The sequence below is a fragment of the Bubalus kerabau genome, chromosome 1 (genome assembly GCF_029407905.1).
Source record: "Bubalus kerabau isolate K-KA32 ecotype Philippines breed swamp buffalo chromosome 1, PCC_UOA_SB_1v2, whole genome shotgun sequence".
NCBI classification, from domain to species: Eukaryota; Metazoa; Chordata; class Mammalia; order Artiodactyla; family Bovidae; genus Bubalus; species Bubalus kerabau.
This window is the reverse complement of record NC_073624.1, coordinates 114763867-114780862: the sequence shown is the minus strand read 5'-3', so window position 1 is coordinate 114780862 and position 16996 is coordinate 114763867. Positions and strand designations below refer to the sequence as shown.

The following is a 16996-nucleotide window of genomic DNA, read 5'->3' as shown; positions in this document are numbered from 1 at the left end:
ACCAGTCTGTCCCTCACCAGTGAGGGGGAGAGGCGCCCTGCTGTGCGCATTTCCAACTGGTTTGGAAATGCCGCCAAGGCCAGCCAGAGGGAATCCAGCTATGCAGAGAGGCGCTCGCTCTCCAGGTGCTCGTCCCGCTCTGTGCAGTCCCTGTACCACACAAGCCTCGCTGGGGCCTGGAGCCTCCTACCCACCAGCCACTCAGGCAGTGAGAACTTAGAGGAGTGGACTTCCAGAAGAGGCTTGGAAGGTGAGAGCGATGAAGACAGCCGGTCTGAAGATGAAAATGTGTCCTCCAGGCCCGGCAGCCTCAGCCGGAGCTGGGCTGAGGAGGAGGGAGAAAGCTGCCTGCGGGAAGGCACAGCCCATCTGGATGAAGATGTCATCCTGACGATGCTGGGCGATCTGGAAGAGGCTCTTTACACTGACTTGTTAGGTAAGTTGGGTCTGCTACTGAAAGGAGGATGGAGTTTTAAGGAGCTGCCCTTTTGCATGAGCCATAGAGCTTCTGTTCTTCCTACTGACTTTTTTTTTTTTTATACCACCGTGACTCAAAAGAATTTTAAATTCCTTGTGTCTTGAAATGATTGTCTTTGGCAAACTGAACTATGAGAAATAGTTGTAAAGTCTACATGGAGAAAGTGAATAGCAAGCACCTGCCCTGGGCATTATTGGCTCGGAGTCTAGATAGCCATAATTAAGTGTTCGCAATTTAAAACTCCAAATGTGCTTTTACTTAGTCATCAGTAGGGCCTATTTGTTCAACTTCTCTCAAGGTGACCTCACCACAGATTTGAAATGAAGAATGATGGAGCTCGTGGCTCAATTTTTTTGTGCAGTCAACTTTCTCCTGCTGCCTCCCTGGTGTCTGAAGAGATGGCTTTGTTTGTACCTCAGTGACAAGCACCATGAATTCTAGTTAGACTTCCAGAAATGCAGAGGTCTCTTCTGACAGCTTGACTACTTTTTAAAAAGCATTGGACAAAAAATATTTAGGAGTGTGTACATTGTAACTATTCAAATCACTATGTAGATGAGTGTGAACTATTCTGATGCTTTACAAACTAGGCCTTTTTGATGACATTGTTGTTAGGAGTAAGTTCTGATATAATCTTGAATTAACTAGGTATGAATAAGTCTGAAGTAACTCTTTAGTTCGCTACCTGCCTGAATAGGTAAACTATATGAAAGTGAAGTGAGATACTTTAAATCCAGTGCTCTACTGTACCATATTTATATCATAGGGTGCCTTCTTCAAAAACTCATAAGTGTTTAACCATTGACCACATCCTCTTTTATATCAGTGTGTTTATTTCCACAAAGGCCTTCATATAGAACCTCTTATAATCACAAGAATTAAACCAGACCAGTGATCTCTTTGTTTCTGATTCATTCAGCTGATGCCAAATATAGGTTTGCTTTTATTCTCTTTGTAGACCTTCCTGTTACAAGAGGTTTTATGAGATTTTCTGGAATCTCAGTGAATCAGCTTTAGAAGAAGAAAGCTTAGAGAGACAGCAGAGGCAAATATCGCTCCATTTTGCATGTCAGTTTAGCTTTAGAAGAAGAATGTTTCTGCAGTTGAAGGAATGGTGATTTCTGAATCTCAATACCCTAGATGATCAAACACTGAAGATTTACTTCTTCACCATTGTGTGATTTCTGTGATGAAAGATTCTCATAAAAACAAACAAACAAAACAAACAAAAAAAAAACTGCATCCAGTAAAAAGGCAAGAAAAGGAGTCTTAATTCTTAAGACTCCTTTTTCTTCTCTTGATCCTCTGAAACGGTAGAATCAAATCACATTTGTGATGTGATTCAAATCATACCTTGAAAGTGGTAGCATTTATCTTGCTCTGAGTACCTCTTATGTAAGTATTTTCAAAGATACAACCAGAGTGAAGTCTTCTGACAGCGTGTGTTGGTTGTTCTGTTAAATTATAGCAGGCTGTGGGTGGGTGTGTATATGACACATGCCTTCTTGTGCATAAATAACTTGGAGCATTACTGTCAGAGGGTCAGCTCTCCATAGGTGTCTGTGTAGTATATGGTTCTTAAACAGAGTATCTGCTAATTGTATTTATGGGATTGCTCTCTATAAGGCTTTTCTCTCCCCCAACAGATGCCAGTATTCAAAAATGCAGATGAGAAAGTGAGAGGAAGAGTTTATTCAAACAGCTCTAATATGAAGAATCATATCAGGATAATGAAGCATTGCAAGGCAATTCCCTAAATAATGATGCATTTTAAGTTGGTAAATATATCCGAGTCCATAGCACACAGGAATTTCAGGATTTCTGCCAGGTGCTTAACTGGGTTCTGCTTCTGACTCAAAATGGCCTCTTCCAAGTTTGTTTTTAGGCAGAGATCCCTGAGTTCAATTCTTTATTCTTATATATTCTAATAAATCAGATAGACTAGGGTTTGTGTTATAACTATATAGGAGAATATTTAAAAGATAACTAGTAAAACTGCTAGTTATATTTTGCTATTTTTGCCCCCTAATGTGTCTGGTTTACCCTGATGAGTTGAAAAATGTTGTATCCAACTCCCTGTTGGGGGTGATCCACAAAACCAAGGTGATTTCTCCAAATAAATCAGACAGCTAAACTCTAAAAAATAATGTTTGTAGTATGGCTATTGTAGAAGATATAATTCTCTGTGAATAAGGTTATTAAGAGCTGACTCATTGGAAAAGACTCTGATGCTGGGAGGGATTGGGGGCAGGAGGAGAAGGGGACAACAGAGGATGAGATGGCTGGATGGCATCACTGACTCGATGGACGTGAGTCTCAGTGAACTCCAGGAGTTGGTGATGGACAGGGAGACCTGGCGTGCTGCAATTCATGGGGTCGCAAAGAGTCGGACACGACTGAGCGACTGAACTGAACTGAACTGAAGGTTCATTCATATATAATTTGTTTTCCTCATAAAAGATAACAGGACTGGCAGTGTTCATGTACAATTCATGTAATTAAAGCCTGAAAAATAAGAGCAGGACCACACAGTTTAAATGGTCTGTCTACCATTAGGTAAAGATTCAGAAGCACCAAACTAAGCCTGTTATTCTGTGTCCTGCTCAGAGAAGAGATATTACAAGCCAAGAGAAAACAGTTCACACTAATGTTGAAAACTCAAAGTGAATTTCAGAATATGGCCTTCTGGAAAATGTGTGTATAAGCCTTTACTATTTTGTCTGACACTTAAGAGGCTTCCTTCAGGAATAATAGCTAGATTTAAAGTTATAAAAGTGAAATGGAATACATTTTTGTGACTAAATACATTTCTCACTAAATACATTTTCTTCTAACTTTTGTTACTAAATATTTCATATTATTTGTGCTTTTATATTTTGCCTTTTAGGTTCACATTCTCTCCCCACCACTATTTCTCTAGACATCACTTGGATACAAATTTACAGGCTGTTTCAAGCTTGTGCCATCCTTAAGGGGTTTGCAAGTACATTTAACTTTATCTTGCCTTTTGTGGGTCATTGAGAACATTTACTGCAATAAATTTTGATTTGGTTATTATCTTTCCTGATGTGAACGAGGCAGTGATTATGTTCTGCTCAGTAAGTGCTAGGAGGAAAATGTCCATTTGTCTGATGGTTATGAGTGGTGCAGTGTCATGAGTGGATGTCTGAGGAGAAAAACCAGAGGAGGGAGAGAGGTGATGGTTCTGAAACATGAGGGAAGCTGTGTAAACAAGCAATGGATTCAGTGGGAAGAACCCAAGCACTTAAGATGCCTGCTGGATTGGAAGAAGGAAACTTAAAATGTGATAAAGGTGTTAAAAAAAAATGCTGAGTAAAAATGGAATGTCTGAAAATATAGTGTTCTTTAAGTTTATGTAAAAAATGTTGAAAGTAATTCAAATATCAGTGTTATTAATATTAAGAAATTGGCAGGTAGGTGATTGAAATGCAGTTTGATTGCAATGTGAAAGTTCTCCCTGAGGGAAAGGGCTTGGTGACAGGGTACATATAAAGGTATATTTTGGGAAACTTGTACAAGGGCAATATTGTTCTTTCTTTACTCCCTCCAGTAAAAGTCATCTTAACACTTTCTTTTTTTTTTAATTTTATTTTATTTTTTAACTTTACAATATTGTATTGGTTTTGCCATATATCAGAATGAATCCGCCACAGGTATACACGTGTTCCCCATCCTGAACTCTCCTCCCTCCTCCCTCCCCATACCATCCCTCTGGGTCATCCCAGTGCACCAGCCCCAAGTATCCAGTATCATGCATCGAACCTGGACTGGCGACTCATTTCATATATGATATTATACATGTTTCAATGCCAATCTCCCAAATCATCCCACCCTCTCCCTCTCCCTCTCCCACAGAGTCCAAAAGACTGCTCTATACGTCAGTGTCTCTTTTGCTGTCTCGTATACAGGGTTATTGTTACCATCTTTCTAAATTCCATATATATGCATTAGTATACTGTATTGGTGTTTTTCTTTCTGGCTTACTTCACTCTGTATAATAGGCTCCAGTTTCATCCACCTCGTTAGAACTGATTCAAATGTATTCTTTTAGTGGCTGAGTAATACTCCATTGTGTATATGTACCACTGCTTTCTTATCCATTCATCTGCTGATGGACATCTAGGTTGCTTCCATGTCCTGGCTATTATAAACAGTGCTGCGATGAACATTGGGGTACACGTGTCTCTTTCCCTTCTGGTTTCCTCAGTGTGTATGCCCAGCAGTGGGATTGCTGGATCATAAGGCAGTTCTGTTTCCAGTTTTTTAAGGAATCTCCACACTGTTCTCCATAGTGGCTGTACTAGTTTGCATTCCCACCAACAGTGTAAGAGGGTTCCCTTTTCTCCACACCCTCCCCAGCATTTATTACTTGTAGACTTTTGGATCGCAGCTATTCTGACTGGTGTGAAATGGTACCTCATAGTGGTTTTGATTTGCATTTCTCTGATAATGAGTGATGTTGAGCATCTTTTCATGTGTTTGTTAGCCATCTGTATGTCTTCTTTGGAGAAATGTCTATTTAGTTCTTTGGCCCATTTTTTGATTGGGTCATTTATTTTTCTGGAATTGAGCTGTAGGAGTTGCTTGTATATTTTTGAGATTAGTTGTTTGTCAGTTGCTTCATTTGCTATTATTTTCTCCCATTCTGAAACACTTTCTTAAGACTCTTCATCTCTTACCACCACTTAGAATCATTGGCTTCTCTACTGTGTGACGTGTTAGATACGCCACCACATCAGTATTAACTTTAGTGTGTCTCCAGTTTGGTCTCATCCTTCACTATTACTTTTTTTTCTGCCACTTTTAGTAAAACCCCTTCTTTACCTCTGCCTTTCCTATGACTGTAATGATATTTTTTTCTGTTGTGTTCAATCACTCAGTCGTGTCCAACTCTTTGCAACCCCATGGTCTGCAGCACACCAGGCTTCCCTGTCCTCCACTATTTCCCAGAGTTTGCTCAAACTCCTGTACATTGAGTCATGATGCTATTTAACCATCTCATCCTCTGACACCCTCTTCTCCTTTTGCCTTCAGTCTTTCCCAGCATCAGGGTCTCTTCTAATTAGTTGGCTCTTCACATCAGGTGGCCAAAGTATTTGAACTTTAGCATCAGTCCTTCCAGTGAATAGTCAGGATTATTACAGTCTTATGGACTGTTGGAGAGGGAGAGGGTGGGAAGATTTGGGAGAATGGCATTGAAACATGTGTAATATCATGTATGAAACAAGTTGCCAGTCCAGGTTCAATGCACAATACTGGATGCTTGGGGCTGGTGCACTGGGATGACCCAGAGGGATGGTGTGGGGAGGGAGGAGGAAGAAGGGTTCAGGATGGGGAGCACATGTATACCTGTGGCGGATTCGTTTTGATGTTTGGCAAAACTAATACAGTGTTTCAGGTTTAAAAATAAAATAAATAAAAATAAATAAAAAAAAAAGAATTGACTGGTTTGATCTTCTTGCAGTCCAAGGGACTCTCAAGAGTCTTCTCCAACATTCTTCTAAAACACAGTTCTAAAGCATCAATTCTTCGGTGCTCAGACTTCTTTATGGTCCAACTCTGACATCCATACATGACTACTGGAAAAAAACATAGCTTTGACTAGATAGACCTTTTTTGGCAAAGTAATATCTCTGCTTTTTAATACACTGTCTAGGTTTGTCATAACTTTTCTTCCAAGGAGCAAGAGTCTTTTAATTTCATGGCTGTAGTCACCCTTTAAGATTTTTCTTATAAATCCTTCCTTTTCCTTCAGGGTTCTGCCAGATTATTTGGAAATAAGAGATAGACTTCTTTATAACCATTTCTCAAGTATGCTGTGTTGTATTTATGAAGAGGAGAATAGGAAGAATTTCTGGAGAAGGTGTAATTAGAGTCTTAAGGGCTAAGTTAAATACAGTTCTGATATTTAAACATATATTAATCTCCTAGGCTAGAAATCACATGGATTAGGATTGGAAAAGTTTATGCCATGTGCATGAGGATACCATGGGTGACTTTTTTATTTCTTTTTTTATTGAAGTAGAGTTGATTTACAATGTGTTGTTTTCAGGTGTACAACAAAGTGATTCAGTTTATATATATATATATATATATATATATATATATAATGTATGCATACTCACATAGTTTTTTCAGATTCTTTTCCCATACAGGTTATTACTAAATATTGAGTGAAATTCCCTGTGCTATACAGTAGGTCCTTGTTTACTTTATATATATAGTAGTGTGTATATTTTACTCCCAAATTCCTAAATTCCTAATTTATCCCCTTCAACCTTTCCCATTTGATAACCATTAGTTTGCTTTCTATGGCACCCCACTCCAGTACTCTTGCCTGGAAAATCCCATGGATGGAGGAGCCTGGTAGGCTGCAGTCCATGGGGTCGCGAAGAGTCAGACACGACTGAGTGACTTCACTTTCACTTTTCACTTTCATGCATTGGAGAAGGAAATGGCAACCCACTCCAGTGTTCTTGCCTGGAGAATCCCAGGGACGGGGGAGCCTGGTGGGCTGCCATCTATGGGGCCACACAGAGTCGGACACGATTGAAGTGACTTAGCGGCAGCAACAGCAGTTTGCTTTCTATGTCAGCTTCTGTCTTGTAAATAAGTTATTTGTATCATTTCTTTTAGAGTCCACATATAAGTGGTATCATATGATATTTGTCTTTCTCTATATGATTTATTTCACATAGTATGATAATTTCTAAGTTCATGCTTGTTGCTACAAATGGCATTATTTCATTCTTTTTATGACTGAGTAACATTCCTGTGTGTGAGTGTGTGTGTGTGTACACATGCATGCAACTTTCATATAGTTAATTAGGGAAGTTTTTCAATATTTTCTAAGTTTAAAATAATAATACAGTTATTAATCATATGTCAACAGTTCAAATAATTGGTAAATTAAAAGGAAGAGATTTTCAGACTGGCAGAAGAATGGTGGTTGCTTTGACAACCACCCAGAATGAAGAAAAACGAACAAGGTAGTAATGTTTGGCTGAACAGGGAATTAGCAGTTGTCTTTTTGAGGGCCCACCATGGTAAAGTAGTGTAAAGTTGTTCTGTTGGTTTCAGAGTTATGGGGATCCCTGGGTGGAAGTTAAATGGAGACAAATTATTACTCATCCTCAGAGTTGTTTATAATTAGATCTAATTAGTCTAATATTGGAAAGAATCAGCTCTTACTGGAGAAGAGAAAGTCTTTCCAATCTTAGAGGTTTCAGATAGATACACATGGCCACCTGACTAGTAAGACAAAGATTTGTTCCTTCATTGGCTGAGAGGTAAGGCCAGAGAATCTTTGATGTCCCCACCAATGGTAAGTTTCTATTATAGGTGTTAAATGCTATATAGATGTTAAAGAAAGAAAGTGAAATCGCTCATTCATGCCCAACTCTTTGTGACCCCATGGACAGTAGCCTGCACCAAGCTCCTCCGTCCATGGGATTTTCAAGGCAAGAGTACTGGAGTGGGTTGCCATTTCCTTCTCCAGGGAATCTTCCCAACCCAGGGATAGAACCCAGGTCTCTCACATTGTAGACAGACAATTTACTATCTGAGCCACCAGGGAAGTCCATATAATTGTTATATGGGTACAATTTTTCTGTATTTTTTTTAATATGGCATAAATATTATGGAAGAAAAGCAAACAGGTTGACTATCTACCTATATTCTTAAAACAGATTGTAGATATTTGGCTTGTTTATGTTACAGTCTTTATTCTGGAATTTAATACAGAATAATTTAATACTGTTTTCTACCTTCACTTTTCCTTCTTGTTTTTTTCTTTTCCCTCCTTCCCTTTTGCATCTCCTTCCCTGCCATTCCCTCCTTTGTCTTCTTCTTCCTCCCTCTCCTCCCCATACCTTCTGTCTCCTTAATTCATTCATTCCCCTTCCTCTCACCTTTTTTCTTTTTTTTTAATTCCTTCTTTCTTTTTATTTAAAATTCCTGATCATTGGACATACTCCTGAGCTACATTGAACAAAATGGAGACTATGATTTCTCTCCTCCCTTTTTAGGTTCTCCTTATTTCCAGATTCACCAGCTTGAAAAGGTTACTGGCCTGGACTTTATTGCATGGCCATAAACAAACTGGCTTAATGCCCCCTCTGCCCCCGAATGATATGTTAAGGTTGTATAAAGCCAGCATTTGTCACCCTGGCAGAGCTGTTTATTTTATGTGTAGACTTGTTCCTAGATTAGATGCTTAGGACTTTGTTCGAACTCTTGGTGTCACATGTGCATGGTCTGGTTCCCTGTAGAAAGTGGAGGAATAATTACAAATCAAGTTCTGAATCTTTGTTCATTAGTCTGTTGAAAGACTTGAAAAGATATTGCTTCTATGAGAAAAGGCCTCCATCATATTCCCCTAAATCCAAATGTATACTTGCTACATAATAAGGTTATCTCAGCTACTCTGAGCACACTTTGAAACAGGAGATTATGGAAATAATTAGTTGCAGATTTTTAAATTAAGCTCAGAAACATGGAGCTGATGACTCTCATTTTGCAACGATTAAGCTCATCAGTTCAGTTCAGTTCAGTCGCTAGTCGTGTCTGACTCTTTGCGACCCCATGAACTGCAGCACGCCAGGCCTCCCTGTCCATCACCAACTCCCGGAATTCACTCAGACTCAACGTCCATCGAGTCAGTGATGCCATCCAGCCATCTCATTCTCTGTCGTCCCCATCCCCTCCTGTCCCCAATCCCTCCCAGCATCAGAGTCTTTTCCAATGAGTCAACTCTTCTCATGAGGTGGCCAAAGTACTGGAGTTTCAGACCTAAGGAATATTATTATATTATCACCACTTGAAATTATTATTTTTACCATTATATTTGTTTCTATTTCCATTTTGTTTGTAGAACAAAAAAAATATAATTTAAGATGATATAGTTATTTGGAATTTTCTACCTATTATTTTAAGTTTTGATGAAAGGAACTCATATATACATATACACAATAAATGACATGAATAACAAATTATTGTGTTACTTTCCTAGGTGAAGACCCTGAAACAAGAAGAATGAGAACAGTTAAAAACATAGCAGATTTGAGGCAGAATTTAGAAGAGACGATGTCTAGTCTTCGTGGGACCCAGATAAGCCACAGGTCTTCTTCAGTTCTGCCTGTTTGGGGGCCAGTAAAGAAGAAATTACAGCAAGGGCCTAACTTCTTATAATGATAAAGAAGGGATTTTAGTTTCCCTTTACTCTTTTCTTGCTTAAATTTTATGTGACAACCAACTGGTGACTTCTCAGCACCTATCCAGTGATGTTTTTTACTTCTAACCATCTCTTCACATAATTTCCCATTCAGAGTGAATTAGCTACTGAACTACCACCATCACTGCTAAATGGATTTTCAGGCCTGCCTTAAATAACTATGGCAGATGTTGTAGTTAAAATGCATCTGAGGAGGGATGTTAGAGAGCCTTTCAAACTAATTGTCGTTAACTTCCAGAAAAGTTCCAGGAAGGCTACAGTGAGTTAAATTAACGGTTAGTTGAGAATATGAAACATTGTTTTACCTAAAATGTAATGATGGCCTTTCTTGGAAAGCAAAAAAGAAAAAGCTGTGGTGAATGCCCTTTCCTACATTTTGATACCTACAGAGGTGTTTAGAAATCTCAAAATGAATGTATAATTTGACTTCCATGAAAGTAGACATCGCTCCAAGAAATAAGTCTCAACTATAAGCCTTCCCGTGCTCATGCACTCTGGGTCCGTGGCCCCAGGTGAGCCAGTGTCTAGTGATGTCTCTCTTTTATTTGACAGCACCCTGGAGACGACATTTGACAGCACTGTAACAACGGAAGTGAACGGCAGGACCATAACCAACTTGACAGGTCGACCCACCCCCATGACCTGGAGGTTGGGCCAGGCATGCCCTCGACTTCAGGCTGGAGACGCTCCGTCCCTGGGTGCCGGCTACCCTCGCAGCGGTACTGGGAGATTCATCCACACGGACCCCTCAAGGTTCATGTACACTACGCCTCTCCGTCGAGCTGCTGTCTCTCGACTGGGAAACATGTCACAGATTGACATGAGTGAGAAAGCAAGCAGTGACCTGGACATGTCTGCTGAAGTTGACGTTGGTGGATATATGAGTGATGGTGATATCCTTGGGAAAAGTCTCAGGACTGATGACATCAACAGTGGGTAAGTGGCCCTGGGCCCTGGGCTCCAACAGAATTGTGTAAAGAGGGTGGTCTACCAAGATGCATTAGCTATGGGAAGGGAATTTGTTGTTGTATAGTCGCTAAGTCCTATCTGACTCTTGCAACTCCATGGACTGTAACTCACCAGGCTCCTCTGTCCATGAGATTTCCCAGGCAAGAATACTGGAGTGGGTTGACATTCCCTTCTCCAGGGGAACTTTCTAACCGAGGGACTGAAACTGTGTCTCCTGCATTGCCAGGCAGATTCTGTACCACTGATCTACCTGGTAAGCCTCCAGGAAGGGAGTATATAAGGTTAGTTAATAAAGTTGTTAGAAAATGTGAGAAATCTAAGATTATTTGGGGATATTTCAGCCTTCTTTTCTGATCACTCATGAACAGTAAAATATCCAAATTTGCTCTAAAATCTTTTCATTATAATCCATTAACTTTTTCTATTGTTAATTCAGAGAAACACATGTGCCATATGTTTTTCAGAGTGATTTTCACATGCTTCTTAAATCACAGATTTTGTAGTGAAGGACATGGGAAGGAGACAGGAGGAGTTTTGCTGAACTGCTTGAATTTTGGGGGGCTTGTCAAAGCTGCCTGTAACTGCTCTGAGGAACACATATTTTCTAGCATTCTTAATTATGCACCTCTGATCTAACTTTTACATTTGAAAGTTTCCATCTGTTTATTCTCTTTTTTGTTGACATCGTAGCCTGTTTTCCTTCTGTTTCCTATTACATTCCAAAAAAAAAAAAAAATATTGTGATATAAAACTCTCAAAAAGTATTTTGGCAATTTGGAATATTTAGTTCAATCTTAGGGTGATCCCCAGTGGCAGAAATAGAATAGTCTATTAAAACTACTTCTATTAATGACTGTAGTTGCCACTTGGAAAACTTATTACCTACTTCACTCTTGTTAAGTTCTTTAAGGACGTTGTCATTTAACCAGCCCTCCACTGACAACCCTTATGTGGTGTGTATTTTTAAATCTGTTTTACAGATAAGGAAACTGATCACAGTTGGCCCCAATTGTATTAAAGCTAAGGAAAGACTAAAATGGCATTGGGACTCAGATACATCTGACCTCAAAACCCAGGCTCTGTAATACAAGGAAAAACTTTCCAATTAACTTTATCTATATTTTTCATGTGAGTCTGGGTTTTGACCTATTCTTTGTCCTTATGCTTCTGAGAGGACTAGTCTCAGAAGACATTCTTTATACAAGTAACCTTTCCTGACTTCATTCATGAAAAACTTGTTTGAATGGGGACAAGACCTTAAAAAGTACAAAAGTGCTTTTGATCAGATTCATAGCTCTGCTTTGATATCCTGATACCCACCAGTGCACTCCTGGTGGCCACCTTCTTTGAGCTTGTAAGGAGCTAGAATTAGGGAGACAGGGTACTGTTAATTAGGGTGGGAGGCAGTTGAGTTGCCGCTGGAGTCATAGTGTCTAAATTAAATCTCTTTCTAACATGTGCTGTCTGTGATCTCCTCGAGAGCTTAATTTATCCAAATTCCTCTCTGTAATAAAGACAAAATTGCAGAATCTTCATTAAATTGTTAGGAATGAAGAAAAACCCACAGATTGTCCTTAGCACAAAGTCTTTCACAATGTACGTGTTCAGTAAATTATCATTGTCATCACAGTTAGATTTTTATCAGTAAAATTATTAACCTGATGATTAATAACCCAATAATCATAGGGTATGATCTCATATAGGAGATAGTTGAAATTGTGAGAGGTATGAAGAAAGAATCCTGGGAAAATAATAGAGAAGAGAGATCATGAGATGAATTATGTATGTACCTATTAGAAAAATTTGTTGAGTTCTTCCTATGTGTAAAGCAACATTCTAGGAACTGTGTATTTAGTGGTGAACATATGGACACAGTACCAGCCCATGTATTATTCACATGTTAGTTTTTTTTTTTATATTTTTATGTGTTCATTTATTCAATGAATGAATAGTAATATATGTATATGTATATGTAAGTGTGTGTATACATTCTTAGATAAGTGGGTTTTGAAGGCATTTTTTTTAAAAAACTGAGTTCTGCTTATAGTAATATATTTTACCAGCATACCCATACTCAGGAGCTATATTAGGTAACTTCTATAGCAGAGAAATTTCAAAATCTCAGCAACTTAACACAAAGAAGTTTATTTCTCCTTCACATAAAACCCTTCCTGGCGTTTCTGGTCATCAGTCAGGGAATGTGTATATAAGACACAGTCTTTCAGACTAGGATGATAGATAACATGGCTGTTACCCAGGCAGATAGCCAGTGTCACCCTGGGGGTTGATTTCAATAGGCAGACGACAGATAGAGAACCGAGGTGTAAGAATGCTTCCTATGCACGAGGCCTGGAAGTGGGGGTATGACTTCTACGCACATTCCTTCATGCAGAACTGAGGTGGCCGCATCTGATCGTCAGTGCAGCCAGGGACCATTGTTCAGCTGAGTGCCCAGAAGGAAGAGGAAGCTGCCTGGATAAGAGCTGACTAGTCTCTGCAGAACTCTCTAATGAGAAATTTTAAAAATACCGTTATATCCCTTTTCCTTCTTGCTTGTTTCCTGACTCACTGGAAACCGGTTTCTCACTTCTGTTCTCTGGTTTTGTTCACTATTGGTCTTTCAAAGGAGGTCTTGAACAGTCCCACAAATGAGTCTGTATAAGTACACGTTCGTGGTCTGCGTGTGCTGTGTTGACCACCCAAGTCACCCATATTCAGTGACTAAAGTAGAAGATGAAGAAAAAAAAAAAAAAAACAAAAAAAACAAAGTAAAAACAACCCAAAGCTTGTTTGGAAGCTCCCTCTGATGATGTCGGTGTGCTTGGCCTTATGCACGCTCTCTTTCCCGTGGTGGAGTGCAGACACGGGAATGTGACGCGTGACTGAGTCCTGACCCCGAGTGGAGGGTGATGAGCGTGGCAGAGGCGGGGCCGCTGGTCCCGGTTCAGCGGCGGCTGGGGTTGTGGGGGCACCCAGGGTGTGCTGTGCGTCCTCACCGCTCAGCTCTGAGCGTGCTATGCCCCTGTCGAAGTCGGAAGGGTGTGGTCCAGTGTGTCAGCCTGAAACTAAGAGATAGGAAGACATGCTCAGGGGAATGTTAATCTGATACTTTCCTTAAGAAAAAGGGCATAGAAATGTCTGTGCTACAATTCATGAAGAAATACTGAATCACAAAGTTAACTGTCTGTTCCCAATTTTTAGAACTATGTTTTAGTGATTAAATGGACAGAAAAAGGCTCAAAAGGCATAGCAGTGAATGAAGATGTTTAATTTAGGATTTTCTCTTCATATAACTGCAAGTCATGTCATGAAGTAAATGGAAATGGACTTTCTCTTTTTTTTTCATGAACTTCAGGTAGAACTGAGAAAATTAAGTAATCGGCATTCTGAGAATTCAAAATTTCTTGAAGCATGTAAGGCTTATCTCTTTTTTTCTCTTCTCAAAATTACTTTAAACACTTGGGGATGTGAATCTGCCAGTAATTAGGAATTAGTCAGAGGAAGGCCTCTTACTTATAATGAATATCTTTGAAAAAGTCTCCATGTAGGGAAAAAAAAAAAAAAGGAGTACTCTAGAAAATTGGAGGGGAAATTGCATATTTTAACTGGGTGGAAACTGGAGTTATCTCTAGGTGTCACAGTGATAAATAGTTAGACCAAGAATATAACCTAAAATTCTACTTTAAATGGCCCAAACACAAAGTAATTTAATTCTGGAGAATGACATTTTTAAAAGGGAGGTGGATACTTTAATACTGCTTCTCCCCTGCGTGCGGGCATGAATCGTGTCCGACTCTTGGTGACCCCATGGACTGTATAGCCCACCAGGCTCCTCTGTCCATGGCGTTTCTCAGGTAAGAACACTGGAGGGGGTTGCCATTTCCTCCTTTGACCCTCCCTCATTTCTCTTGTAGTAAACTTTGTGAGTGACTGAAGCATGCATAACGTTGGAAAAAGTAGGGTTACCTGAGTTGGGTTAAAAGGATGTACATGGTAAACTACTTATTCCTAATCATAATGCTTTACTTCATATTCAAGATATGATAATTATTTTTAGCGAATGTAGAAAGTCTAATGGACAAATAGCTGGTAATGCTAGTCAGCATATACATAGCACTTACTTACTGCACCAAAGAATTGATGCTTTTGAACTGTGGTGTTGGAGAAGACTCTTGAGAGTCCCTTGGACTGCAAGGAGATCCAACCAGTCCATTCTGAAGGAGATCAGTCCTGGGTGTTCTTTGGAAGGAATGATGCTAAAGCTGAAACTCCAGTACTTTGGCCACCTCATGCGAAGAGTTGACTCATTGGAAAAGACTCTGATGCTGGGAGGGATTGGGGGCAGGAGGAGAAGGGGACGACAGAGGATGAGATGGCTGGATGGCATCACCGACTCGATGGACATGAGTCTGAGTGAACTCTGGGAGTTGGTGATGGACAGGGAGGCCTGGCGTGCTGCGATTCATGGGGTCGCAAAGATTCGGACACAACTGAGCAACTGAACTGAACTGAATACTCTATGCATTTTACATATATTAACTCATTTTGATGTTGTTCAGTCACCTAATCATGTCCAACTCCGCGATCCCATGGACTGTAGCATGCCAGGCCTCTCTGTCCTTTACCATCTCCCGAAGTTTGCCCAAGTTTATGTGCGTTGCATCGGTGATACCGTCAGCCATCTCATTCTCTGATGCCTTCTTCTCCTTCTGCCCTCAGTCTTTCCCAACATCAGGGGCTTTTCCAATGAGTCAGCTGTTCGCATCAGATGACCAAAATATTGGAGCTTCAACATCAGTCCTTCCAGTGAATATTCAGGGTTGATCTCTCTTAACATTGACTGGTTTGATCTCCTTGCTGTCGAAGGGACTTTCAGGAGTCTTCTCCAGCACCACAGTACGAAGGCATCAATTCTTTGGTGTTCTGCTAGCTCTTCGGCACTCAGCCTTCTTTACAGTCCAGCTGTCACAACCATACATGACTACTGGGAAGACTAGCGTTGACTGTATAGACCTTTGTCGGCAGAGGAATATCTCCGCTTTTCAACACACTGTCTGGGTTTGTCGTAGCTTTCCTGCCCAGAAGCAAACATCTTCTGATTTCTGATGGGTGCAGTGGGTGACCACTGATGGGTGCAGTCACCGTCCACAGTGATTTTAGAGCCCAAGAAGAGGAAATCTGTCACTACTTCCACTTTTCCTCTATTTGCCACGAAATGATGGGTCCCATTCTTGGCTGGAGAATCCCAGGGATGGGGGAGCCTGGTGGGCTGCCGTCTATGGGGTCGCACAGAGTCGGACACGACTGAAGTGACTTAGCAGTAGCAGCAATGGGGCCCAATGCCGTGAGCTTAGTTTGTTTAATATTTAGTTTCAAGCCTGCTCTTTTACTCTGTACCTTCACCCTCATCAAGAGGCTCTTTATTTCCTCTTCATTTTCTGCTGTTAGAGCGGTATCGCCCACATATCTGAGGTTGCTGATGTTTCTCCCGCCTATCTTGATTCCAGCTTTAGCTCATCCAGCCCGGCATTTCTCATGATGTGCTCAGTGTATAAGCTAAACAAACAGGGTGACAGCAGGCAGCCCTGCCGTACTCTTTTCTCGATCTTGAACCAATCAGTTGTTCCATACAGGCTTCTAAGTGTTGCTTCCTGACCCACATACGTGTTTCTCATGAGACAGGTAAAATGGTCTGGTATTTCCATCTTGTTAAGAGCTTTCCACAGTTTATTATGATCCACACAGTCAAAGGCTTTGGCATAGTCTATGAAACAAAGGTAGATGTTTTTCTGGAATTCCCTACCTTTCTCTATGATCTAGCGGATGTTGGCAATTTGATCTCTGTTTCCTCTTCCTTTGACTTTCCTGGTGGCTCAGACAGTAAAGTGTCTGTCTACAATGTGGGAGACCTGGGTCCCCATAGGTCTTGGTTCGCATAATGCTGAGGCCTAGCATGCAAGATTTTAAACATGACCTTACTAGCATAGGAGATGAGTGCACTTGTCTGATGGTTAGCACATTCTTTAGTACTACCCTTCTTGGGAGTTGGGATGAGGATTAACCTTTTCCAGTCTTTCCAGTGGCCACTGCTGGGTCTTCCAGATTTGCTGACATATTGAATGCAGCACCTTGATGGCATCATCCTTAAGGGTTTTGAATAGTTCTACTGGAATTCCATCAGATCCACTAGCTTTATTAACAGCAATGCTTCCTAACTCATTAACTAATTTATGTCTCACCATAACGGTAAGACATAAGTGTATTATTACTGTCTCCATTTTACAGATGAAACATCT

At 40.3% G+C, this 16996-nt stretch overlaps 1 protein-coding gene across 4 annotated transcripts in view; it reads left to right on the top strand.

Moving 5' to 3' along the window:
- NAV3 (neuron navigator 3) overlaps positions 1 to 16996 on the top strand; it is an 899190-nt gene that overhangs the window by 720513 nt on the left and 161681 nt on the right. For all 4 annotated transcript variants that reach the window (XM_055587143.1, XM_055587148.1, XM_055587139.1 and 1 more), the window contains 2 exons: positions 9510 to 9618; positions 10284 to 10667. In XM_055587143.1, the coding sequence (XP_055443118.1) occupies positions 9510 to 9618; positions 10284 to 10667 (493 nt within the window). The remainder of the gene's footprint in view (positions 1 to 9509; positions 9619 to 10283; positions 10668 to 16996) is intronic.